Consider the following 26,427-nt stretch of genomic DNA (forward strand, 5'->3'; position numbering starts at 1 on the left):
TTTCATTGTTCTTCTGTTTTGTTTTTACGATTATAACAAATGGTATTAAACGTTTTTGACAATGCTTTTATGTTGCTCACAAGATAACACACACACTCAGTCATAATCACATTCACACACACACACACACATGCTTACACACACCCTACCTGAAAGGGTCAGTTGTGCTGAGACCCCAGTGGTACCGTTCTTACCCAGCAAATGCAGCTGGAAAGATAATTCCTCAGTGGAGGGCCACCTCTTAATACAGTGCCAGCGGCTGGGGCAGTGGAAATTGCAGTGCTGAGGGTTAGTGAGATAGCCCCTCCGATCTTGATTATGTCCCCTACCCTATCCCTTATGTCCACTGGCTAGAAGCAGAGAGAGAGAGGGCTAGCCCTTTCCCCCTCTCCCCCTTGGCTGGCTTTCAGTCCCCTGCCAGTCTCATTGCAAAGAACTGCCATTACAAACACACTAATCTGTTCTCAATCTGTTTCTTTTCTGTCTCTGTCTCTCTCTCTCAGTCAGTAATCTGCTGAAATAATTTCCCATAAGCTTTTCAAATGTAGTCCGTGCCTAGGTAATCATCCCATAGCCTCCCTGCTTAGATTATAGCAGCCCTGCCTGGTGATGTGTGGAGGTGTCCCCAAAGTCGCTGACTGCGGCGTGCCTGCTGGGAGTATGTCTACATTCACAGCAAATTATCCCCTTTTGATATTTACATGCTTCAGCGAGGAAACTCGCCATGACCGTGTAATAAGGATAGGCTTTGCCCAGTCGCCGCCAGACAAAGCAACCTTGATAGATGTCCAGGCTGCAATGGGGAACGGAGGAAATGTATCAGGTAATGTGTGCCAGCAGTGCTGGGAACAGACGTCTCTTTCCTTCAGAAAGAAAAACGGCAGCTTGTTTGCAGCTCCTATTAATACTCTCTTGACGTCCAGTAATAGGTTGAATTTGAAGCTCATTTTAAAATGTAAAAAAAAAAAAAAAAATCACTTAATAATAGAGTTGGGGTAACACTTTACTTGACACCCAGCGTCATAACACGTTATGACATGATCATAACCACGATCATAACCATGTCAACGGCTGATTTCTTTTGATTTTCCCATGATGTCAAGTAAAGAGGCACTGAGTTTTAAGGTAGGCCTTGAAATACATCCACAGGTACACCTATATATATATATATATTTAAAAAATGTACCATGTTCCATTACCATTGTAATTGCGCACAGATTAATGTCAGACATGCCCCTACCCCAGTGCCCTGTTGCTGAAGACGGATGAATGCAGTAGCAGATTTCAGGAGCAGGACAAGACACCCTCTTTGTTACTGATGACTGTTATAAGAGCATGTACGTGATAGGTCTATCTGGCGTATATGATTATGATGGTCATAAATGCTTCTTGACAGTGTCTTAAAGTGTATTTTCTTAGTCCAAGTAAAGTGACACAGGATGGTCATAATGCTTGTTGACAGTGTCATAAAATCTATTTTCTACAAGTTATTTGAAATATGAAGAAAAAAACATGACAAATAATGAAATACAACAACAAAAGAAAGGAAGGACACTTCTTGGCAGGGAAAAACTTATTTGAAAATATGTGGTTTTTGACACACACACATTTTGAAAATATGTACCAGCCATAAAATAATGCAATATATGTAACAACAGGTATAAATACAGTACTAGTCAAAAGTTTGGAGACACCTACTCATTCAAAGGTTTTTCTTTATTTTTACTGTTTTCTACATTGTGGCATAATAGTGAAGACATCAAAACTATGAAATAACACATGGAATCATGTAGTAACCAACAAAATGTTAAACAAATCAAAATATATTTTAGATTCTTCAAAGTAACCTCCCTTTGCCTTGATGACAGCTTTGCACACTCTTGGCATTCTCTCAACCAGCTTCACCTGGAATGCTTTTCCAACAGTCTTGAACGAGTTCCCACATACAGTTGAAGTCGGAAGTCTACATAGACTTAGGTTGGAGTCATTAAAACTCGTTTTTCAACCACTCCACAAATGTATTGTTAACAAACTATAGTTTTGGCAAGTCGGTTAGGACAATTACTTTGTGCATGACACATACGTAATTTTTCCAACAATTGTTTACAGACAGATTATTTCACTTATAATTCACTGTATCACAATTCCAGTGGGTCAGTAGTTTAAATATACTAAGTTGACTGTGCCTTCAAACAGCTTGGAAAATTCCAGAAAATTATGTCATGGCTTTAGAAGCTTCTGATAGGCTAATTGACATCATTTGAGTCAATTGGAGGTGTACCTGTGGATGTATTTCAAGGCCTACCTTAAAACTCAATTTCCAAATACCTGAAGGTACCATGTTCAACTGTACAGACAATAGTACGCAAGTATAAACACCATGGGACCACGCAGCAGTCATACCGCTCAGGAAGGAGACGTGGTCTGTCTCCTAGAGATGAACGTACTTTGGTGCGAAAAGTGCAAATCAATCCCAGAACAACAGCAAAGGACCTTGTGAAGATGCTGGAGGAAACAGGTACAAAAGTATCTATATCCACAGTAAAACGAGTCCTATATCGACTTAACCTGAAAGGCCGCTCAGCAAGGAAGAAGCCACTGCTGCAAAACCGCCATAAAAAAGCCAGACTACGGTTTGCAACTTCACATGGGGACAAAGATCGTACTTTTTGGAGAAATGTCCTCTGGTCTGATGAAACAAAAATAGAACTGTTTGGCCATACTGACCATCGTTATGTTTGGAGGAAAAAGGGGGAGGCTTGCAAGCCGAAGAACACCATCCAAACCGTAAAGCACGGGGGTGGCAGCATCATGTTGTGGGGGTGCTTTGCTGCAGGAGGGACTGGTGCACTTCACAAAATAGTTGGCATCATGAGGAGGAAAATTATGTGGATATATTTAAGCAACATCTCAAGACATCATTCAGGAAGTTAAAGCTTGGTCGCAAATGGGTCTTCCAAATGGACAATGACCCCAAGCATACTTCCAAAGTTGTAGCAAAATGGCTTAAGGACAACAAAGTCAAGGTATTGGAGTGGCCATCACAAAGCCCTGACCTCAATCCCATAGAAAATGTGTGGGCATAACTGAAAAAGCGTGTGCGAGCAAAAGTTACACCAGCTCTGTCAGGAGGAATGGGCCAAAATTCAACCAACTTATTGTGGGAAGCTTGTGGAAGGCTTCCCGAAACCTTTGACCCAAGTTAAACAATTTAAAGGAAATGCTACCAAATACTAATTGAGTGTATGTAAACTTCTGACCAACTGGGATTGTGATGAAAGAAATAAAAGCTGAAATAAATTATTCTCGCTACTATTATTCTGACATTTCACATTCTTAAAATAAAAAGTGCTGATCCTAACTGACCTAAGACGGGGAATTTTTACTAGGATTAAATGTCAGGAATTGTGATAAACTGAGTTTAAATGTATTTGACTAAGGTGTATGTAAACTTCCGACTTCAACTGTATGCTGTGCACTTGTTGGCTGCTTTTCCTTCACTTTGCGGTCCAACTCATCCCAAACCATCTCAATTGGGTTGATGTTGGGTGATTGTGGAGGCCAGGTCATCTGATGCAACACTCCATCACTCTCCTTCTTGGTCAAATAGCCCTTACACAACCTGGAGGTTTGTTTTGGGTCCTTGTTCTGTTGAAAAGCAAATATAGTCCCACTAAGCGCAAACCAGATGGGATGATGTATTGTTGCAGAATGTTGTGGTAGCCATGCTGGTTAAGTGTGCCTTGTATTCTACATAAATCCCCAACAGTGTCACCAGCAATGCACCATCACACCTCCTCCTCCATGCTTCATGGTGGGAACCACACATCCGTTCACCTACTCTGCGTCTCACAAAGACACGGGCGGTTGGAACCCAAACTCTGAAATTTGGACTCATTAGACCAAAGCACAAATTTCCACCGGTCTAATGTCCATTGCTTGTGTCTCTTGGCTCAAGCAAGTCTTGTTCTTATTAGCGTCCTTTAGTGGTGGTTTCTTTGCAGCAATTCGACCATGAAGGCCAGATTCTACAAGATCTACAGGGCTATCTTCTTTATACCACCCCTACCTTGTCACAACACAACTGATTGGCTCAAACTCATTAACTCAAATTCGACAAATAACTTTTGACAAGGCACAGGTGTTAATTGAAATGCATTCCAGGTGCCTACCTCATGAAGCTGGTTGAGAGAATGTCAAGAGTGCAAAGCTGTCATCAAGGCAAAGGGTGGCTACTTTGAAGAATCTCAAATATAAAATATATTTTGGTTTGTTTAACACTTTTCTTTGGTTACTAGATGATTCCTTATGTGTTATTTCATTCATTTAGTTGTCATCACTATTATTCTACAATATAGTAAAAGTAAAGAAAAGCCCTGGAATGAGTAGGTGTGTCCAAACTTTTGACTGGTACTGTATATGGGTCATGACTGTGTTATGACCAAATTATGACAGGTTATGAGAAGTTATGTCAGCTGTTATGACATTATAACATGTTATGACACTGGGTGTCAAGTAAAGTGTTTGCATATAGAGAACCTAACCCTTGCTGCTTCACGTTGAACTCTCGTAGAATAGTGTTAATAGTGCATTATTGGCTGAGAGAGTGGAGCGGGAAACAACCCAGGAAGCTATTTGCAAAGAGCTGGACAGCGAGGCTTTTTGATGTCATTGCGCTAAGACCATTAAATTTGATTGGGGGTCCGGAGGGGATGGATTCTGCTGAACACTGTACTTTGTAAATGAGAGGACAAAGTGTCACCGAGGCCTCATGAATATGAAATACCCGCGCTTGCGTTTATTTGGATATCAGAAACACAGATGAATCTTGTCAGCGGCTAAACGAGTGTGGCATTTTAAATTTTATTTAATTAAAAAAAGAGAACGGAATTAGTTATCAACTGATGATGATGTTTGTTATCTGTGTAAAGTTGCTGGGATTTGCTGGGGTTATTTTCTGTTTCCTTCAACTGAAGAATCCTTCATAACCTTAATCGTTTTGCTCATTTAGCTCATTCTAGGAACATAAATAACTTCCTTTTTAACTTTTTCTTTTGTCATTGCTTAAATATTTGCTTAACTGTTATATGAGAATAGTAGACTAACCCTCCGAGAAAATATGTATTTTGCAACCACCAGTGTATTTTCTAAGAAGTATTTTGAAGGTATAGTGACAGATCTACAGATATTTCCTCCCATCAGATCGTGCCTCCCATCTCCTGGCCTCTATCTAGCTCCACTATTGACTTTCCCCTCAGGGTGCAGCGCTGTGTTCAGAGATTACTGACATTCCTGCTCCCTCTCTCCCTCCCGCTCCCCTGCTCTCTCCCAGCCTCTCCACTGACACCTAGCACACTGTCTGTCTGGAGGAAGTCAGAAGGAAATGTAGCTGCACTTTTCAATTGCCTTCAACCAAAACCAGTATTGTATTAAGAGACAAAACAACAGAAAATCAGACCTCTCCTCTGAGTGCACATGAGTTGTTTCTGTCTGTTTTTTTTGCTAATTTAGAGTTGTTACATGGCAACAAGGATTAGATAGATTTCTGTGACTTTGATTTTGACAGGCTGTCACGTTCCTGACCGGTTTTCTGTTATTTTGTATGTGTTTGACGGTCAGGGCGTGAGTTTGGGTGGGTAGTCTATGTTATGTGTTTCTATGTTTGTTAAAGGACCTGATATGGACCTGATATGGTTCTCAATTAGAGGCAGGTGGTTTTCATTTCCTCTGATTGAGAGCCATATTAAGGTAGGTGTTTTCACATTGATTGTTGTGGGTGGTTGTTTCCTGTGTCTGTGTTTGTCGCGCCACACGGGACTGTCTCGGTTTGTTTGTACGTTCGTTCTTTTGTGTAGTCATTTTCCTGTTCGTGAGTTCTTCGTTGTATGTAAGTTCGCATGTCCAGGTCTGTCTACGTCGTTTGTTATTTTGTTAGTTATTCAAGTATAGTTCGTTTTTGTCTTGTTCAATAAATTCATTATGTCCTATGACAACGCTGCATTTTGGTCGAATCCCTGCTCCTCCTCTTCGGATGAAGAAAGTTTGCACAAGTATGAATTGATTGTTTTCAGTTGTGGAAGTAGCGGAGACCACCTTCCCTCAAATATGATGTAATATACTTGTAGTTCATCTATTTCATATTTTGTAATGTTTGTTTCTAGCATGGTATAATGCATGTATTAATTTCATATGAATTATACAGGTGCATTTAAATGTCTTTAACGTTTCAATATTCATCCTATTTCCTCAGTCTGTCTGCCCCCCCCCCCCCACACACACACACACACACCTTCGCCCACTCTAACAAAAGTGCTGTGAAAGTTTGCCCTGTCCTTCTTGGGAGTGGAGCCATCCTCTGTCCTGTTGCGTTTTGCCAATTAAAGCGAGTTCCCACTGTTTGAGCAGCGGGCTGGCGGCTCCTGGCACCGCAGCCCCTGCCAGGCCGCACCGTGACTTCCGACCCCACACAGATGGGCCCGCCAGCAAATACTCTTGCACATGGCTGGATGCCGCCCCGGTCCGAGTGGCAGAGTGGTCACGGAGGTCGGCCTGCCGGCCACCGCGGGTCCTGGGGGTGGGCGGCGCTGACAGGGCCCAAATGCTGGGGTAGCGGGGGGTGCTTTCCGGGGAGCCCCTGGCCAGCGCCCCTCTCGCAGCAGGAAGAGCTGCTGCCTGGCCTACTGAATATTCATGGCCGCCTGGCTATTGTGACAGGGCAGCTCTACGGAGGATGTAGGGAGAGAGAGGGAGGGGATGAATCAGGTGCCAATTTACTCTGAGACACTCACACATACACACAAACACACACAAACTGTCATACTAAACACAAAGCAGACTATCTTTGAAATGAGTGTTTCTGTAATCCATGTCCAGTTTTTATGTGATTTACCACTATTGCGTCTCAGTTAACACTTTAGATGTACAGATTGAATGACTAAATAATGGAGAGGGTGACATTGATGAGATATTGATATGTTCTGTATGTTTTGTTGTGTTTAAGATATACCAGTGATCCCAGACCTTGATGAAGTACAAGAGGAAGACCTTACCATGCAAGTTGCTGCTCCTCCAAGGTACTGTAAACAACACCAGCCTCCCCTTTAGTTGACTCCAGTTACTCAAACTCCTAGATGGTATCCCATCACTCTGTTTTCAGAGTTGATGAAGTGTATCCATTTGGTCTGTCTTGTGAATACAGACATGCCTCCTCACCCTCACTGGCTGCATAACTGTTCATGTCTCTGAAGTGACCTAATAGGACCTGACAGCTGAGTTCAGATACCTCTGAAGGGTTACAGACCCAGCCCATCCTCAGTGCCATGTACAGTACCTGGGATACATTTTAACATCAAGGAGAGTTAAAGATACTAATACACTAGTCTTAGATGGTGTCTTGACTGTTACCTTGCCTCCTCTCATCATGGTAATGAAGGTGTCTTGGCATATTGGGCCATTATGCAGAAATAACAGTTAAGGTGTGATTTATGCACGGCTGTTAGCGGGGCCCTTACTAGTGGGGCCCTTTGATTTACAGGGCAGTGAGAGATGCGCCGACATGTGTCCGCTATGTAGCGCGGCTATGACAGCGGCAGGGGTTATTAGGCTGGGGCCCGCTCTGTACGAGATAATATCCACATTGAACTTATTGAGGGGGCAATGTAGCGTGTAATGTGCAGTAAGTAGGACTGGCATGCACTGCTAGGCCCTCGCCACTTTCAGAGCCCTCCTCTTAATTCCAACTACAGATAAGCAGCTGGGTTTCAATTTGAGGCGGTTACCACTTGGCGCCCATCTCCTGATCTCTCTGTCCTTTATGAACTCTCCGTGCCCTGTAAGCACTACCCTAAACTTCTGAGAAGCTATCTGTCTCACAGAGTTATACTTGCAAGTTGTACTGTACTATGATACAGTTTGTCGATTGGTCTGGTGATATCTTACTGATGCAGGTAGTGGCTACTGTATTTGAATAGACAGCCTCTAATGAGGAAAAGCATGCCAACATTTAGTATAGCACGTCTACTATAGGATTTTTGTTTACTTAGTGTTTGTTCTTCTCCTCAGCATCCAGGTGAACCGGGTAATGACATACAGAGATCTGGACAATGACCTCATGAAGTACTCTGCCTTCCAGACCCTGGTAAGACATCTCATATGGGCCCTACACACACAGCCAGGTTTCAACTGCTCATTTATTTTTCTTTGTAATAGATTACCCAGCCTGCCTTTTTAAGGAGGTCCTTTTAGGATGCATCCAATATCAATCCCCTCTCTCTGAGGAGTATGTTTCTGCACGCTCAGGGTGTTCTCATAAGGTCTATGCCTCTCCCTAGGATGGGGAGATTGACTTGAAGCTCCTCACCAAGGTTTTGGCTCCAGAGCAGGAGGTGCGGGAGGTGAGTGATTTTTTTGTAAATATAGCTGCTGTGTTCCCTGTGAGGGGGGTGTCCAGCTGTTTCTGAAGCACCAGGGGAGGTTGCCTTCCATTCTCCTAGGTAATCAAGATTTATGATGTGTGCATTAACACGCTCTACTATCTTTCTCCCACCTTCCCTGGGATGTTCGCTCTGTCTTGCTCTGCTTCTCCCCCTCTATTATTTTCCTCGCTTTCTTTTTTCTCCCTCTTTTTCTTCATCTGCTCTTCCTCCCTCTTTCTCTCTCTCTCTTTCTCTCTCTTTCTCTCTCTTTCTCGATCTCTCGATCTCTCTCTCTCTCGATCTCTCTCTCTCTCTCTCTCTCTCTCTCTCTCTCTCTCTCTCTCTCTCTCTCTCTCTCTCTCTCTCTCTCTATCTATCTATCTATCTACCTATCTATCAGGAGGACGTGGGTTGGGACTGGGATCGTCTGTTTACGGAGGTGTCCTCAGAGCTGCTGACGGAATGGGATCAAGGAGAGAAGGAGGAGCAGGTTCCGCTGCCTGTGTTATGATGACGAGCATCCCCAGGATGGGATAGGGTGGACCAGGACGCCTCCTCTGGGACCTGGGTGGGTGCATGTCAATGCTCTGTCCAAACATAGGGACCATCAAATATATGTAGCTTGTTGTTCATATTAAAAATTCAATGCAAAATGTATTTATTTTTTCAAATAAATTTAAACACACCACATTTGTAGGTATATTTATTGTGAAATTAATTACTGTAATTTCTATAGTAGGTTGCAAATTAAATTATCTTCTCTAAGACACAGAAGTTTAACGACACGTATTTCACTGCAATGCTATCTGTTTGAATCTACCAAAACTGCTAGAAGACAACTCACTTTTGTTTAAAAATGCTGAATGCCTAAATGGTCTGATACAGATCAAAATGCCCTCTCATCTCCCGCCTGCATTATCTACCCCCCTACATCCTCAGTCAGATACTAGTCCAAGGTTGACAATCACCTAAGCTGAAATCCACTTGATTGTGGTCAAATTAACGTTCTTCATTAAAGCCCACAACTTTATTGTTATTGACTGTGCCATTGACTTTATCTTCCAGCTCTTCGACAAGAGCTGCCCCCTCTTCACTATTATCTCAAATGCATTGAACACACTTCCTATTGACAAATGGGGGATTAGCATACATTATATAAGGAAGACATCTTCCTCCTTTGGAGATGGCTGGAGGTGTCCAGATGCATGCTCTCTCCAAACTTACATAACAACCATGCATCAAACCCAAACCACAGGGCCACAGGGCCTCCTATGGCCCTGTGGTTTGGGTTTGATGCATGGTTGTTATGTAATACTGTAATACTATATATGCCTATGGGCCTAAACATGAGTCCAATTCAACATAATACAGATTATTAGTAGCAAAGAAGCCCTCAGTGGAGTATGTCCTCTGCTCTTTACCTTTTTATATGTAAGGATGGAATCATTTATACCTAAGATCCTCTCACTGTCATAGTTTGCACACAAATGTTTAATATGTATCAGTGTGTGTTTATGCCTTGTCTCCACTTAGATTGGTCTTTGGATCATGTGTGTGAATAAAGACGCAGGCCTCCAAAGCTACACTGAGACTATTGGGAAAACAGGTTTAACATTTACAGACTGTGATTAGGTTTATTTCTCCCTGAAGCAGAGAGAGGTCTCGTGACAGTTGGGGATACGCCAACGGCCTGGAGGACACAATCTACGCAGCTCACAGCTCAATTATCTCCAGTCACACATAGATAACCATTCAGCCAGTCATTTCGTAGGCCTCAAATCAGTCTTCATGGGTATTACAGATGGAGGGGATGTTCAGAATTACTGTAACGAGTGGTCAGCCTTTCTCCCTCTTCCATCTCTCTTTTTCCCTCACTCTCTCTCTCCAGCACTTACACACACTTACAGTCTCTCCACAATTGGCTTATTTAGCCAGCCTTAATGAATTCTGCCCATATGCCCCGAGCAGCTGCCGCGTTGCCCCTTCCTCCCACCCCTGCGGAGCTGCGAAGTGCCCAGCCATGTAGAGACAACCTCTAGCTGTCTCTCTGGAGATGGCTGTGCCTGCCAGTCCTCTGCTGGCGCCGGGCCGCTGGCGTTTGAGGTGGACGGCTTACGGGCGGAGGACCCAGATTAGGGCCCAGTGATCACGGGTTGTGGCCTGTCTCAGACGATTGGCTGGAACACCAGTGGATCATAGTGGGGATTAGAGAGGGAGAGGAGACGCTGTTTGGCATGTGCCTGCATCCAGCTCCTCAAAGTGACCTCTCTCTGTCCCTCATACTCTCCTCTTTCTCGCTCTCGTGCTCCCCCTCCCTCTCTCTTTCTCTCCATCTCTCTTCCTCTCTCTTATATCCTGATGCAGCAAGGCTTAGAATGACCTCTCGGTAGCTGGGCGCACTGAATTGAATCACGTCAAACCAACTGTAACACATACGTTATTTCTACGAAGAGAGACGGCCCTTGCTCCTAGAGCTCCTCGCAGTGTAGATGTATTTAGCTCCAGAAGAACACCGTGTCACGCAGAGGTGAGCAGAGACTTCTTTGTGTGCCTCTGATAAAACGTAGGGAGCTATTTTAGGAGGATTAGGTCTCATTTGTGTTGAGGTCATCTTTGGGAATGGTGAATGATTTTGTAGTGGGATCTTCTGACCTCATTAGTACAGAAAAAAATACACAGTATTTAATGTGGAATATGATATCCTTATTCAGCTGATTGGAATAAATAACTGTTCGTTTGAACTCTTTGTCAGGGTCCCATATAAAATGTAAATATACATCAGTTATGTAAAAGTTAAGTTCTCATCATTTATTTATTCTCATGTGAATTATTACTGGTTATTTTTTTATGGATGTTTTCTTATATTTGTAGTCCAACTGTAGAACCTTGAGAGTCCAATCTGAGCCAGCGGACTAGGACCAGTTCTCAGGCCGTCGAGTTTACTGGGTCCTTTATCTGAGTTTTTATTGAATCCCTGTGTGGAAATGACTTTTCATTTTGTGGCAAAGAAACAAACAGGGGAAGTAATACAATTTTAATAAAACTGGGCCAAGGCCTCCTAAAAAATGTATTTTCCTGCTCGGGGTTGATGGGCTTGTCTTAATGTATTTTGATACAGGGCGCTAATTGGAAGAAGGAATAGAGGTACTATGCTTCCAACTCTCCCTAATATGCTGTGGTGTTGACAGAAGTTTATACATCTTATCTGGTCTCAATATCTGCCTTCCATATGGCCCAAAAGCAATATGTTGATGTGTAATTAAAGTGTTAAGAAAATGGGGAGATGTGAAGATAGCCGGGGCCTTCAGCCAGGGCCCGTCACACACAGAGTGACGGGTGAGGACAGACACGCCAAAGCTCACGGGATATTAAGACCTGACCTGCTCGTTCCACCAGGGGCCAGGCGCCTAGCCTGTCACAGGTCTTCAGTCAGTCACTGGCCTGATCAGGGCTTTACAAGCTGAGTCAGGTGCCATGAACCAAGCCTGGATGTCCAGCATCTCTGATGTTGGTTTGATTATTCCAGAGATGCAGTAAATAAGTCATCAGACCCTGAGTCTGTTCATTATTAGGCTTTGTAGGCTCTATGTAGGATGAAACATTAGCAGTGTTTTAACTCTAGGGCAAATGTCTACCACACTACATACGTTCTGTTTACATGGGCAAGCTGAATTTGTATTTTATATGGTTGAAATAAATGCAAATGCAACTGTATTCAAATGGTTTCAGTGCACTTTGAAAATGACTTGAAAAAGGAGAGCTGTTTAGCCCCTGTATTAATTTGCCACACAGACTGGATGATATTTCAAGTTTGAAAGAGAAATCCCTGTCATAGACAGAGGCAGGCAGATCAATATCATTCTTTGATCAAAAGGGGATTTGCGTTTGAAAGTAATAGATTAAACAGATGTTTTATTTTCCATGAGATATGCTGCACCTTTATCCTGCGGAGCCACAGGGGCCTGTGGGGGAGGGGCTCTCCTGACCACATTAGAGACAAAGGCTTTATATTTAAGAGTCCAGAGTTGTGTGAGTTGGTGTTTTCAGTTTCGACAGTGCTTTTCCCACCCCCCCCCCTCTTTTGTTAATATTCTATCGCTCTTGGTCCTTTTTTGTTTACCCCAGGTGGGCTTGGACATGAAATGACTGGGACGGTGGCAGCTTGGAATGCCCCTGGGCATTTTACAGGTGTCATGTTGTCAAGGGCTTGGGAGTCGGGAGGGGGAATGAGAGGGGCGGGTGGCGTTTTATGGGAGTTTTTTTCAAGTACAAACCAAACGAGAAAAAAGCTGCTGTTCTTTTTGTAACGCAGAGATTGGCTGAATTAATTATGCTTTTTTTTCTCATTCTTCTACAATTTTGGGGAATTGGTTTGGGTTGGAGGGGAGGTGTGAACATGAATTACAGTCAGGGTCCACATTTGCCATGGATTTTATTATTTCCTCTCTTCTCTCAGTCCAGGACATGAGGCCCTTCATTTTTCACATGAGTGGTTTTCTTATCATTGTGGGCCTCTCTACTGGCCTACGAGTGACTTAAAGGCAATAAAACACAAAACATTCTGTAAAACACGGGCGACACTCTCATTGTGGAGGCCCCGCAATTCCTCTCTGGGAAATTATGATAATAACTCAGCGGCGGTCAGAGAGGCTGGGGGGACCGGGGGGGCAGGGGACAGCGTTCACTGAGGCCTTATAGACAGGGACAGGTCAAGGTGGGGGACTCAGCCGCGTGGTGCGACGGCACCCCCATGTAAACCCTCTCCATCACAGAGAACACTGGCTGCAGCAGTGTGTGACCTGCAGCAGAACCTGTTTGTCTTGTAGCTGCTGGCGATAAAGAAGGGGCTGATGGAAGGGAGAGTGGTAGTGTGGGCTGGGCCCCATGGTGGTGGTGAGGTCAGAAGGACAGCTTATCATCACCAGCAGTGGAAAACACTTGAGTCAACAGGCAGACAGTTTGCCCTCAAAAGGGGCAAAAACATCTACTTTGGTTATTGTACTTTGATCTTGGTACTTCATATTATTTGCCATACCTCATGCTTCATGTGTTATATCCAATTCAGTCCACAGCCAGAGTCAGTCAGTCATCTGTCAGTAACCTCTCATCTTTCATCGTCGGGGCGGACTGGCCATCTGACATATCTGGCAAATGCCAGAAGGGGTGGTCCATTTTTTGCCAAGTGGACCTGTTTAACTTGTTTTTTTTGTGGCGAAAGTGATAATTATAAAATGATTTTTTGGCGAAAACATTTGACCGTTGTGGGGGCCTCGGGGAAGAAATTTGCCAGGGTGTTAGAAATGGCAGAGCCGATTTCTGGTCCCAGTTCGCCCCCGTTCATAGTTTTAGTGAATGATAAAGCCTGGTTTGTCAGAATATCTGGATCTAAAGAGATGTGAAATGTACTGTAGTGAACATGTCTTTGGTTAGTGAGTGGGAGGATGTGGTCCTGTTACCTCAGCACAGACGGTGTCTAAGTGAGGAGGAGCGAGGGCAGGAAGAGAGTGCAGAGTGTGGGCTCCACCACTGAGGTGCTGACAGGGGGGAGAGAGAGGGGCTGAGATCACACCTGCTGCAGCCCAGCATCTCCCCAGCAGGGCTCCACTGGAGGCCCAGGCTTCTTCTGGCATCTGTGACGGAGGTTAGTTAGGCCAGTCCTAGCCCAAATCTCCTTGCCTTCCTGTGGAAGAGAGGAGAGAGAGGAGAGCAGGAGGCTCCATCTGCTGAGCGCCTGTGGTGGTCACAGCGGTCCGTCGGTGGGCGGGGGGCACCAGGCCTCAGTGGTTCTGCCGTGGGAGTCTCACAGTGGCAGACCACCCCACGCTGCACCCCACACCACGCCAGCTGGCCAGGACGTTTCCTTTTACCTTTTATACAGAGACTAATGACCACAACACACAAATACACCGCCTCAATCCACACACACTAGGTGAGTGTGAAAGAGAGAGAGTTAAGGGGAAATTAGTTGGTTCAGAGTTAAGGGAGACACGCATGCCAAAGGGTCAAGTGGTTAAAGTAAAGACTATGATGAGGACTGTGTTCTGCTGTGCGATATGGACACAGTAGAGAGCATGAGGCTTGTGACAGTAAAGGCCGCTCACACAATCATCATGTTAAGGTATGCGAGGGACATCTGAACATGCACAGCCCCCCAGCTACACCCTGTTGGGGACTACTGTACTGTCTGTCTCTGAGCAGGTACGTACAATTCAGAGGTTACTTCACAAACCACTCTGAGAGCCCACTAAGCATGCTCAAATCCTCCGTACTGGCAGAAGCCGTTTGAGCCCAATAGCCAGGCTCAGAATCACAGTAGGAGACCGCTGACTCCACTCTGTAAGATGGGGCTCTGAGTCCACTACATCAGAGTCCAACGGTTCCCTCTAAGTCTGTCACTTCATAGGCCTCCTGCCTGCTCCTCAAGCCCTTGGAGCTCAACCCAGTACACCCCACAGAGCCTGTGAAGCTCAGCGACGTACAGAACACAACTATCTATGAACATAGCACATGATCACTGTGTGGAAACACTGAAAACCTTATTTTAATCATTGGCACAGGAGGTATTTTTACTATGACGAAGCTACTTCATCTCCACTTAATTAATTAGGCTGTTATACCCTTGTGCTGAGATCTGGGGCTAACATACTGTATATAGATGTCTGCTGGGAGTCTCTGGAATGTTATATGAATGGACAGTGTCAAGGGGCCACACCCCCTCCCAACCAACCTGTCTCCTTGTTCCTGAACATTAACATTTATCATATTTGTTCAATTACAGATACTGGACGAAAGCAGTGGCTTTGAGTTTGGTGTCTCCACATTCAATGACAATATCAAGGAAACTTTGTCCTCTTTTATCCCATCCGTCCCCTTCATTCTATATCTCGTTGTCTATGCCAGCCGCCAGTGCTGTCTTTTTACCAAGCTTACATTTCTCACGATCTTCTCTTTCGATCAAATTACAAATATGTTTAGCATCCAGCACTAGATAATTTCATTTGCCTTACTATCTCATTTGACGTCTACCCCCTAACGTCCGCAGCAACACATGCATTTATATATATATATAAATAAATAAAAATATATAAAAGCAGGAAATGCGTAATGTGACATTGAGTGTTATTCCCTTGTCCCACGCAAAAAGAGCTAGCAGGTCATGCAGTGACGGAGAGCCATTGGCAGCCCTCGCTGGTCCGCTGGAGTGACTTAACTTCATCTACAAACTCGCAATAAATATCTGGCCGTCATTTATTTTAATTCACTCCTTTCTTGCTCAGACGGAATGGATTCTTAACCTTGTAGGACAAGGACACCCGCATGCTGGCTGCCTTGCCTTCGCTGCTAAATGATTATTTATTCTTCTGGGGGAATAAAAAAGGATTCCAGCAGAGTAGCTCAAACTGTCAGCTCCACTGAAAAGCTTGCTTGAAAACGTTCACTGTACCCCTGGACAAGGTAGAGAGGGGGGACAGTGAAAGACATAGTGGGAGAGGTGGGGGAATGAGAGCGAGCGAGAGAGAGAGAGAGAAGCCTCCAGAGTGATTTATTTGCCAAATCAGGACACAATGAGTCGATTATGAGTCCTCTAATAAGAGAGAGTGTTTGGGGACCTACTAATTGGGCATGATTGAGTTGCAGTCTGGGAGCCAGGCGAAAAGGGAACCTGGTCGGCGGCTGTCATGCAATCATCAGCTAATCAGAGCTTTGAAATTAAAACTGTGTGTTTGGGGTAGAGGAGGGGATAATGGCAGGGTGAAGCAGTAGCTGTGGGTCTGACTGAGTGTTCGTGTGTGTGTGTGTGTGTGTGTGTGTGTGTGTGTGTGTGTGTGTGTGTGTGTCAGAGGAGGCTGGTGGGAGGAGCTATAGGAGGACGGGTTCATTGTAATGTCTGGATGGAATAAATGGAGTTAAATGTGTGGTTTCCATATGTTTGATACCATTCCATTGATTCCATTCCAGCCTTTACAATGAGCCTGTCCTCCTATAGCTCCTCCCACCAGCCTCCTCTGGTGTGTGTGTGTGTTTTATTGTTTGTTTGTACACGTGTGTGTGTGTGTGTACATCTGCGTGTGTGTATGTGTCAGTATCCTCTTTCCTGTGCATCTTGTGTGTGTGTTTGCAGTGGGTGGGGGAGATAGTGTGTAACCAGGGAGAAGAGACAGGCTCTGTGGTGTGGCCTCTTCACTCTGGCTGGGGTCTGTGCTGCTCCTGATGAGGAGGGTAAAGGACCTATCATGTAATTAGGCTATAGAACCATTATGGCCACTGCCCTCCCTGGAACGTGTATATAGTATATCTGTGTTTATGTTGTCCTCTTTTCTAGTCTAACATGATTTTTATTTAAATATATAGAATATATAAATGTTTTGGAATAAAATTAACTGTAAATACAAGGATACCTGATATTAAACCTCTCACTGCTGACAATAGGCTTATACCTCATCTTATATTTTACAATATACACCTCCATGTTTTTGGGACAGGTAATAGTAATTTGTCCGTATATAAGCCCCATCAAATAATGTTTTACTCTTTTGGACAGGCAGAAATGTTTGTTGTAGTCATTTCGTTGTTACAAACAACAATGAGATTTATAGTGAAAATCATACTGGGTATATAGGCTCGATTTGCTTTTTCTTAATGAATGCTTTCAAAGCTGCTGTGTATGGAAATATAATAATGTGTGCAATTATGTTTGAATAAAATAATGTGCAATTTTCAGATTTTTTAAAAGGCATTTTTGAATCGTCATTGTTTTTGTATTTATCAGCAGGGGGCAGTGTTTATCTGCAATTCCGAGAGGGTCGGAAGACGCTCCAGTGTGGTTCACTTCGTATAACGCAGTGGCATGTCAAAATCCGTAGCCTATTTCTGGCTTCAGTTTAATCGTTTTGTTCTAACAGTATATTGTGTTTTGACGTAAATTGGCTGATTAGGATTTAATACATTCTGATCACATAATTACAGGTTAGATTGGGGTTTTCTTTGTTAAATGACAGGTAAATCCTGCAACTTTATTTCAAAATTGCAGCAGTCTCAATAAGCCTAACATTGCTCTTATGCTTCATTCATATTCATATCTAAATTATTAGGCCCTACTGTAATAGTCATATTATTGTAATTGTATAATTTGCATGGCCAAATGTATTTAAAAAGAATGGCGAAACAGCAGACATTTACTTATGTTCGGTAGCCTTTATTCAAAATGTCAGATTTTGTCGGATTTCCACAGCTGGCCTAAATATAATTAGGTATATTATTTCAACAAATGGAACAATTGTGACCGTTTAGGCTCTACTTTTTTTGACAGTGTTTCATTTGAATGCAAGAAAGTCCATGCATTGATATTGTCTATATACAGCACGCGCTGTTTCGTAGTGACAGCCAGGTGGATTGTGTATGGCCACCAGCTAGGCTACTGCTATGCGCTGTAAAACTGATGCGTTATAAAAACGTTTGCAAACTACAGGCCCATCGAGACTGAGGAACTTTTTTTAGAATGATTGTTTTATTTTCACCAAAACAACAATGTTATTCTTAGAATGACAGAAGTTTGAACAAATGTATACATGAAAACTTTATATAAAAATACAATTATAGGCCTATGGGCTAAACAAATCAAATGCCTAGACCAAACATAAAATCTATGTACATATTTTTTCTTACATTATTTAATTGAAAACAGTGTTATATTTCAGACGCTAAAACGAAGCACGGTGTCGAGCCAGTGCTTGTTGATGTGTTGCGCGGTCATTTTGATTACTTTGGCATGCCTTCACATCAAAGTGCCTCTACTGTAGACTAGATCTAATGAATTTAATCCATTGAATGAAAAATCTTCCATAAATACCGACAACAATGCTCACACCTTTTCTGATCAAGGAAGAAGATTATTGGAGTTTAAGGTAGGCCTAGATATAAAAACAAAAACAACATTTTTATAATTGTAGAGGGCAATATTTTGCTCTGACAGAACTGAGGTGTGTGTGTGGGAAATGACAGTGACAAAATATTTGAGATGACTATCCTTTGAAAAAACATTTTTAATTTAATTTGGTGTAGGCATAGATTTGGAGAAGACAAAACATACATTTCTAACTGTTCAAACAGGTGCAGATACAGTCCAAAATGAAGGTTACCTACAGCAGGGTTTCCCAAACTCCCCTTTGATTATTTGAATCAGCTGTGTAGTGCTAGGGCAAAAACCACAATGTGCACCAAGGGGGGACCCCAGGACTGGAAACCCTGGTCTAGTGGACACCTGGTGAGAATCTTTCTTTCAGATTGTTTGAGTGTGAAATCAGTATGTTGAATGTCTTTATTTGTTCAGTGTTTATCCATCTGTTTGATTATTTCCAGACACTCTGCTATATCTCTCACATCTGTTTTACTTACCAAGAAACAGCCATACTGTGTGCTCCAATCCTCCCAGTGCCTTGTCTAATTGTAAATGCGCCTTACATCTTAAGAGTACCTCACTATAACATTTTGAAGTGGGTTTAGGCATAAATAGGATTAATTCCCAAACAATGTCCTTTGCTCTTCCTCCCATAATTTCATTTGCAGGGTCCACGGGATGAATAGCCAAGCAGGCAGTGATGTGGAACCTGGAGGACGGGCCATACCGGCGGCCCTGCGCCACAGCACCGCAGCCTTCAGGTTATGTTACATTGATAATGTCACAGCTTCAGGAGCGCCACCGCCCACAGCCCACCGTACAGGACAAAGCTCGGAATCCAATTATCCTCCCTATAATTTGTGGGAATTTTACGCTTCCCTTTTTATGCTCTGGCTGGCTCCAACATTCCACTGTACCTGTGCAAGCTACAAGGCAGGTTGGAGGGACAATTTTTCTAGCAGAGATTTTGTAGATTAGGAGCAGTGTCCATAGAACTCCAAAATGTGTGAATTGAGATTGGGAAACTGGATCGTTTCAGCTGCCATCAATTATTCTATGACTATTGTATTGTGATGTAGCCTACATAATTCCAGATTAAAGAAAGTCTAGATTTTCATTACCCTACCAACATCGTATTACTTATTTTGGCTGATTGGGAAAGACCAAGAAAGGTAATTTTTGTGTTAAATCTTTACATGTTAGTATGGGCACGGGATGTCAACTGTCTATATTTTGAATACATTTTCATGGAATCAGTGGGTTACACCTCTATGGTAAACTACAGTATGCTGGATGTCCTGTCTGCCTCAAAGACACTGCCATGCAAAACACACTTAGAGAGAACAGTGAAGTACACACTAGCTAATGGATTACCAAACCCAAACCAGAGTTTTACCAGCACTCAGGTTTGGCGTGAAGTCAGGCAGGTCTTTTTGAGGTATGTACGGGCGCAGCCCCCCCCCCCCCCCCCCTGCCCGGCCCCCGACTGGGTTTGATTTAATTAAAAGGAAGAGGGTGCATCAATTTCAGCAGCGTCGCGGGGAGATGACAGTACACAAATTGAAAGTAAGCAGATCGGCAGGGCCGGGAGGGGGCCAGTTCATTAACATGGAACACAATTCTGTGTGCAATGTAACAAGATTAGAAACATTATTATCATTCCACCCCCAGACATAAAGTCCCTGTCACAGCCTGAGAGAGAGGAGAGAAGAGAGGGGGGATCCCATGTAGCCACTCAGCTTGTGACAACACTGAGATGGTGTGGAATAAACACGTAGGATTTGACGTGAATACAAGTATTCTGATATATTTTTGAATAGGATATGGGGGAAATCTACAGAAGAGCTTTTTCATGCTATTTGAATGGAGCATATTCAAAGAGACAGTTGGATGTGTGACAGTGTCTAGATCAAGAGAAACAGTTGGACTAGATCAAGCGTCTCAGTTGGAGAGAGATATAGAGAGAAAGTGAGCATGATTTCCTGTCAAAAGCATTAATTCCCTGTCATCCGGATCTGGATTCAGGGATTGATGTAATGTATGATGGAACTAGTGTGTGTGTGTGTGTGTGTGTGTGTGTGTGTGTGTGTGTGTGTGTGTGTGTGTGTGTGTGTGTGTGTGTGTGTGTGTGTGTGTGTGTGTGAGAGTGAGATTATCAGGACAGGTCTGTTTACCCACAGCGTCCTATCATAGCATGGTCAATAGCTGTGATGCTAGGCCAGGATTAGGTCCTCAGCCCTGTGACTGCCATGATTACATCGCTTCACACACTTTTACTCACGACAGCCGCAACTGACGTACTTATCACTTCCAGACTCTCTGACATACCCCTCCACTGCTGCTGCTCCTGCTGCTCATCACATGGGGGGATTATATTTGTTTGAGTGAAGATCTTCCTATACTGGTCTGAAGGAACATGTACTGTAACAGTCCAGAAACGAGTTTCAGTTTTACCGAAAAACATATCCCTTTAGTGAACTGAATGTGGTTTTTAGCTTTATGTAGAATCTCTGATGCTGTGTATCCATCCCTTCTGTTGACTCTTCAGATTAGATCGGGGGTTATATGCTAGTGTTCCCTTTCAGGAAATCCAGAGGAGGAATGTGAATGCGTTTAGTCCAAGAGGAGGTCTGTTAATGAACAGTAAAGACAGATGAGTCTCTCTGATGCCAAGCAGGTCGCATGAATTGGATTAGTGTGACCTGAGATTGGGATGGATAGCTGTCTATGTGCCAAGTGGTCATTAGCTTGGCAGCACCACCACATGCTAATAATACTGTACTCAAAACTGGTTCCCCTCAATACACATTTGGAGCACCGGACCTCCAACGGAAAGAGAGCAGCTAATCAGGAAGAATAGTTTAGATGTCTGTATTTCATTTAGAGTGGAGCATGGACAGGAATATTTTTTAATTTTTTACCTTTATTTAACTAGGCAAGTCAGTTAAGAACAAATTCTTATTTTCAATGACGGCTTAGGAACAGTGGGTTAACTGCCTTGTTCAGAGGCAGAACGACAGATTTTTACCTTGTCAGCTCGAGGATTCGATCTTGCAACCTTTCAGTTAATAGTCCAACGCTCTAACCACTACCTGCCGCCCCTTTGGATTTTAAAGTGGGCATGTCATGGTGTCTGTGTTCTAAGATGATTACCTTATACTAAACATAAAAAATGAAAATCATATCAGCATCTGGTGAATACGATTTATCAATGGCTGTCAAAGCATACTTTATGAATGAAAACCTTGTTGAGTTTGTCTCCAGAACACTCCAGGGGTTCAGCATGCTGCTGCTGTGTATTTAACAGGCTAATGTCATGTTCTCCAGTAGGGCTGTGGTAGGCACCAGTACAGGAGGAAGTGGTCTCTGCCTCACCCCATTCTCCAAATGGGCACCAGTATGAATCAGTCCCTGCCTGGATGTTGTTATCAATCACGCTGGGTCCCAGGGGGGGCTGGTGAGGGGAGGGGAGCCTCCCTGATCCTGGTCCATATAAAAGGCTGTGATGTATTAGAGCAGATGAGCATCGGACTGTTCTGACACATGACTGACATCTCATTTGACAGCCCCGGGAAAGTGCGCAGTGGAACTTTCAATCTCATTTAATATTGGGAAAGAATGGAATTGTGGTGGGGAGATTTAAAAAAGATTTTGTTTCACCCCCTTTAAGTCAATTGTAAATGAGAACTTGTTCTCAACTTGCCTACCTGGTTAAATAAAGGTGAAATAAAAAAATTAAAAAAAAATGTGGTGAACCCCTGGTCCAGAAAAGCTACAAGCCAACAAGACTCGGAGCTAACTCTCAATCAGGAACCGACTGATCCCTGGCCTGAGTCCCTCAGGTAAGAATCACCCTCCTCAGGTTTAGTTAGTCAAGTTACAGCAGAAAAACAACAGAGTCCACAAAGCCAGGAAAGAAAACAAAAACATGCATAAATCAAGTGGCGCGTGGTCAGACTGGTGCTTTCCAAACAGGTCATCTCTGTCATTCAATCGCTCCACGGCGAGGCGCGGTCATGAAATAGGATAGCCACAAAAACAGCTACAGCACAGAGCTCATCTCTCTCTCTCCTCTCTCTCTCTCTCTCTCTCTCTCTCTCTCTCTCTCTCTCTCTCTCTCTCTCTCTCTCTCTCTCTCTCTCTCTCTCTCTCTCTCTCTCTCTCTCTCTCTCTCTCTCTCTCTCTCTCTCTCTCTCTCTCTCTCTTTTCTATCTGAGAGGCCTATTCCTTTCTGTTGTATCTGTGTTTTTACATGACTTATTTCACAGTCATTTAAGGTCAGTAAAGTCATATAACATCTCTTAATTACATGAGAAATGTTGAATTATTTCAGTAGAAAAACTCAGGGGTCTCAAATGTCCCAATGTGCCTCTCAATGATCAATCATAGTAGGGTAATTAGCCATTTTACAGCTATTAAAAAGACATGCAGCCCTTTTCATTATGTCCAATCTATTTTTATATCACCATTGTTCATTATTACATTTCTCTTTATTTCAACCTTTGAAAGTTATTTGAAACTTTGTGCGAGTGCTTTGAGGTTTGGAATGTAAAAGCCAAAGCCAGCGTTCCCTGTCCACCATATACAGTACCCCACCTCCTCTCCACCCCTCCTCCAAAAGCCCATGTTCTAAATGAGGTCACCAGCAGCGCCTCAGGAGTAGAGTGTCAGCTGCTGTTTTTCCATTGCTGCTGGATGGGACAGGTCGCACCACACCACAGCAACAGCAGCTCTGGTTCCTGAACCAGTGTCTACCTCTCTGACAGCCCTGAACTGACGCCACACCAGCCCTGTCACTCCCCAACCAGGCCGAGCAGTGACCACAGACAGAAACCTATCCCACAGACGCAAGAAAATGTATCTGCCCCGTATCAGCTGGCCTAGCTGTCCCTATAGTCCTGTTTATACCTGGTTCTGACATGCAGCCTTTATCCTAATCTTGTCCACATTGTGATTGTGCTCACCTTTTTAGACAAGTGTGGACGATTAAAAGATGAAATGTGCTCTGATTGTGAAACAGACAAGATCAGTTCAAGATCAGGACAACATCAGGACAAAGGACTCATGTTAACGGCAGGTATAAACAGGGCTTCTGTCACATTCCCCTGTTTGTCTCCTACTCCCCACATCTCCTCTCATCTCTCCTCCTGTCTCTGGTCTGACTTTGATGGCATCCATATTTTCCTGTTAATGTTGTGGAAGCCACGTGAATGTCCGTATCGTCTAAGTGATCATTAAAATGTATTGCAAGCTGACTTCATCCAGGTTGCTAGGTTGTGCTGGCATAAGTCATAATTATGTGGTGACAGTGTAAGAGAGAGTGGCAGCATTGGCCACTCATCCAGGCCAGTTAAATTATATAATTAGCCCAGTAAGAGGTGAATGCTCCAGATTGGATAAATTATTAAATGTTTGGATGAACCTGAGCTCTATTTACTTAACTATCTTTCTTTCTTTCTCACTCTTTCTCTCTCGCTCTTGCTATTAGCCCATTAGCAGTTATGTAATACTGTATACTGATGTGGCAGTGGACAGGGAAAGTGGTTAAATTAAGCCAGACCAGTGGTCGTCTTATAGCAGCTCCTGGCTGTCTGTCACAGAAGGACAGAGGAAGACTGAAGAGACTGAGAGCATGCAACTATGGGAATTTACAGTAATGTGAGCTTTGCTATTTCTGTAAAGTTTAAACCAAAGATGACTGGCATGCCCTTGGTATAGAGCTGAGACACTGCACTTTTGTATTGATGACCCCCTTCCATCCAGTAGAAGTTATTTCATTTTTAACACGAGTCTATAATTGCACTACAGCATTGTAAGACAACAAAGTGAGTCAAACGATATACAGTAACACGTCAAATCGCTCAATTTGTCCCTGGTTAAGCTGTAATGGAGGGGTCGGAGTGGGGCTGACAGCCTGCCTGCCGCTGTGCTGCTCTGCACCAGGCCCCCCAGCCCCCTGTGACACTCACATGTGTGTGTGCACGCTGCCAGATAGGGTCTCGCAGAGCGTGACTGTGTGTTATTCACACTGACGAGTTCCGCTGTTCACTGTCACCTCTCATTGTGAGAGGAAATAAGCCAGTGGAGGAGAGCCGTGGCCAGGGGAAGGTGGAGGAGAGGAGAGCCTACGGAGGGGGCCAGGGCAGGGGAGGGTGGAGGAGAGCCTACAGAGGGGGGCAAGGGAGGGTGGAGGAGAGCTTACGGAGGGGGCCAGGGGAGGCGAGGGTGGAGGAGAGCCTACAGAGGGGGCCAGGGGAGGCGAGGGTGGAGGAGAGCCTACAGAGGGGGCCAGGGGAGGGGAGGGTGGAGGAGAGCCTACAGAGGGGGCCAGGGGAGGGGAGGGTGGAGGAGAGCCTACAGAGGGGGCCAGGGGCTGGGGAAGGTGAAGGAGAGAAGAGCCTACAGACAGGGCCAGGGACAGGGGAGGATGGAGGAGAGGAGAGCCTACGGGGGGAGCCAGGGGCAGGGGAGGGTGGAGGAGAGCCTGTGGAGGGGGCCAGGGTAGGGTGGAAGAGAGGAGAGCCTACGGAGGGGGGCAGGGGAGGGTGGAGGAAAGATGAGAGCCTACGGAGGGTAGAGGGGAGCCTGTGGGAGGAGCACCCTCAGGCCCAGGGCCCAAAGATCAGTTACCCTCCCAGGGAGAACAGGGCTCCCAGCTGTAAGCATTTGAATGGTTATGTTTCATTCAGATATTCAGTGAGCAGTGCTGTGCTGCTCAATTCATTCTGGATGAGCACCAGAGTTTGTTAGCACATTCTTACAGACAGCAGAGGGCCCCCAGCTGTGTTCAGGGAGGCGGTGTTATGGTGTTTGATTTGTTGTGAACACTCAAACAGCAGGACACAGCAGACTCCAGGTTGACCCAGCAGGCCTGTGGAGAGTGACACTTCCTCTCAGTGTCTGGTCCTGCAGCGCGCCGAGCCAGCAGAGCCCCAGTGCTGTGCCGCCACTCCGTTTATCATCACCACAACCACCCACTGTGGGCGGCCAGTGGGACGAGAATCAGACGCCTCTCTAACTCTCACCCCTCCTTCTCCTCTTCTCCTCCCCTCCCTATGGTCCCTCTCCAGAGAGACTGAAAAAACCTGATTCTCTGTCTGATTGTTACAGTGTGCAGGCAAATAGACTGTGGCTTCTTATAAAAGAAGATGCTGGATCTCATCTGATCTTACGGCCCTAAAGAGTGGCCTGGCCTGAAAGGTAGTGATTGGAAAATTACAGGGCTTCTCCTCAAGCATTGTCACAAGTCAGACTCTTGTCTGCTCAAGTGAACGAACATCAGCTGAATGGTCGCAATTCATTCAATTTCGATCTTTGTCGCCATCCATCTGGCAATTCTAGAACGCTTAGTCTGTAAACTCTGTAGGAGAATGTTACAAAACATCAGCGCAAGTCTGAAGGTTTCAGCTCCTCTGTAAGTGAACAGCTCATTTTATAGGGAACACATGTCAATCTGTAATACTGTGCCAACATTCACACAAGATTCAAAATGTGTGCGGCAAACTTTACATAACGTGATTGTGTTAAACTACCGTAATGTGGTTGTCAAACAGAGTAGTTTGAGATAGCAGTCTTACAAACGTATGATGTCTGTGGGTAGAAATACCTGTTGTATTGCCAGTGTGATGATTATTGTTACCCTCCCCACCCCCTCCACTGGAGTGGCGTAGTTTAAATTATTAAAATTGGGAAGGAGTAAAACAAAGGCCTTTTCAGAACAGACTCTCTATCAGGTTTGAAGTCAATTACAGCTTGTGTGTGTGTGTGTGTGTGTGTGTGTGTGTGTGTGTGTGTGTGTGTGTGTGTGTGTGTGTGTGTGTGTGTGTGTGTGTGTGTGTGTGTGTGTGTGTGTGTGTGTGTGTGTGTGTGTGTGTGTGTGTGTGTTTAAACTGGAGTTACCAGAGCCATCATCATGCCTGTGATCAGAACTGATCAGAATAGTTGTGTGATCAAAAGAGCCCAGCACCCCACCAACACCCTCTTCCATCTTTCTCTTTTTCCAACTATTTACACCCAACTATCTCCTTTATCCTCCCAACCCTGTTCTATTGTTTTTTCTTTGTCCCCCCTCTCTCTTTCATCCCTCTACGCCTCTCTCTTTCCTCCTCGCCCCCT

At 44.3% G+C, this 26,427-nt stretch overlaps 1 protein-coding gene across 1 annotated transcript in view; it reads left to right on the top strand.

Moving 5' to 3' along the window:
• The window catches only part of LOC120023616 (intraflagellar transport protein 43 homolog A), a 32,292-nt gene extending 23,190 nt beyond the window's left edge, over positions 1-9,102 (top strand). The window contains exons 6-9 of the mRNA XM_038967659.1: positions 7,001-7,073; positions 8,062-8,137; positions 8,331-8,393; positions 8,815-9,102. Of these exons, the coding sequence (XP_038823587.1) occupies positions 7,001-7,073; positions 8,062-8,137; positions 8,331-8,393; positions 8,815-8,925 (323 nt within the window). The 3' untranslated portion in view covers positions 8,926-9,102. The remainder of the gene's footprint in view (positions 1-7,000; positions 7,074-8,061; positions 8,138-8,330; positions 8,394-8,814) is intronic.
• The last annotated feature ends 17,325 nt before the right edge of the window (positions 9,103-26,427 follow it).

The sequence above is a fragment of the Salvelinus namaycush genome, chromosome 28, assembly GCF_016432855.1.
Source record: "Salvelinus namaycush isolate Seneca chromosome 28, SaNama_1.0, whole genome shotgun sequence".
Lineage (NCBI taxonomy): Eukaryota > Metazoa > Chordata > Actinopteri > Salmoniformes > Salmonidae > Salvelinus > Salvelinus namaycush.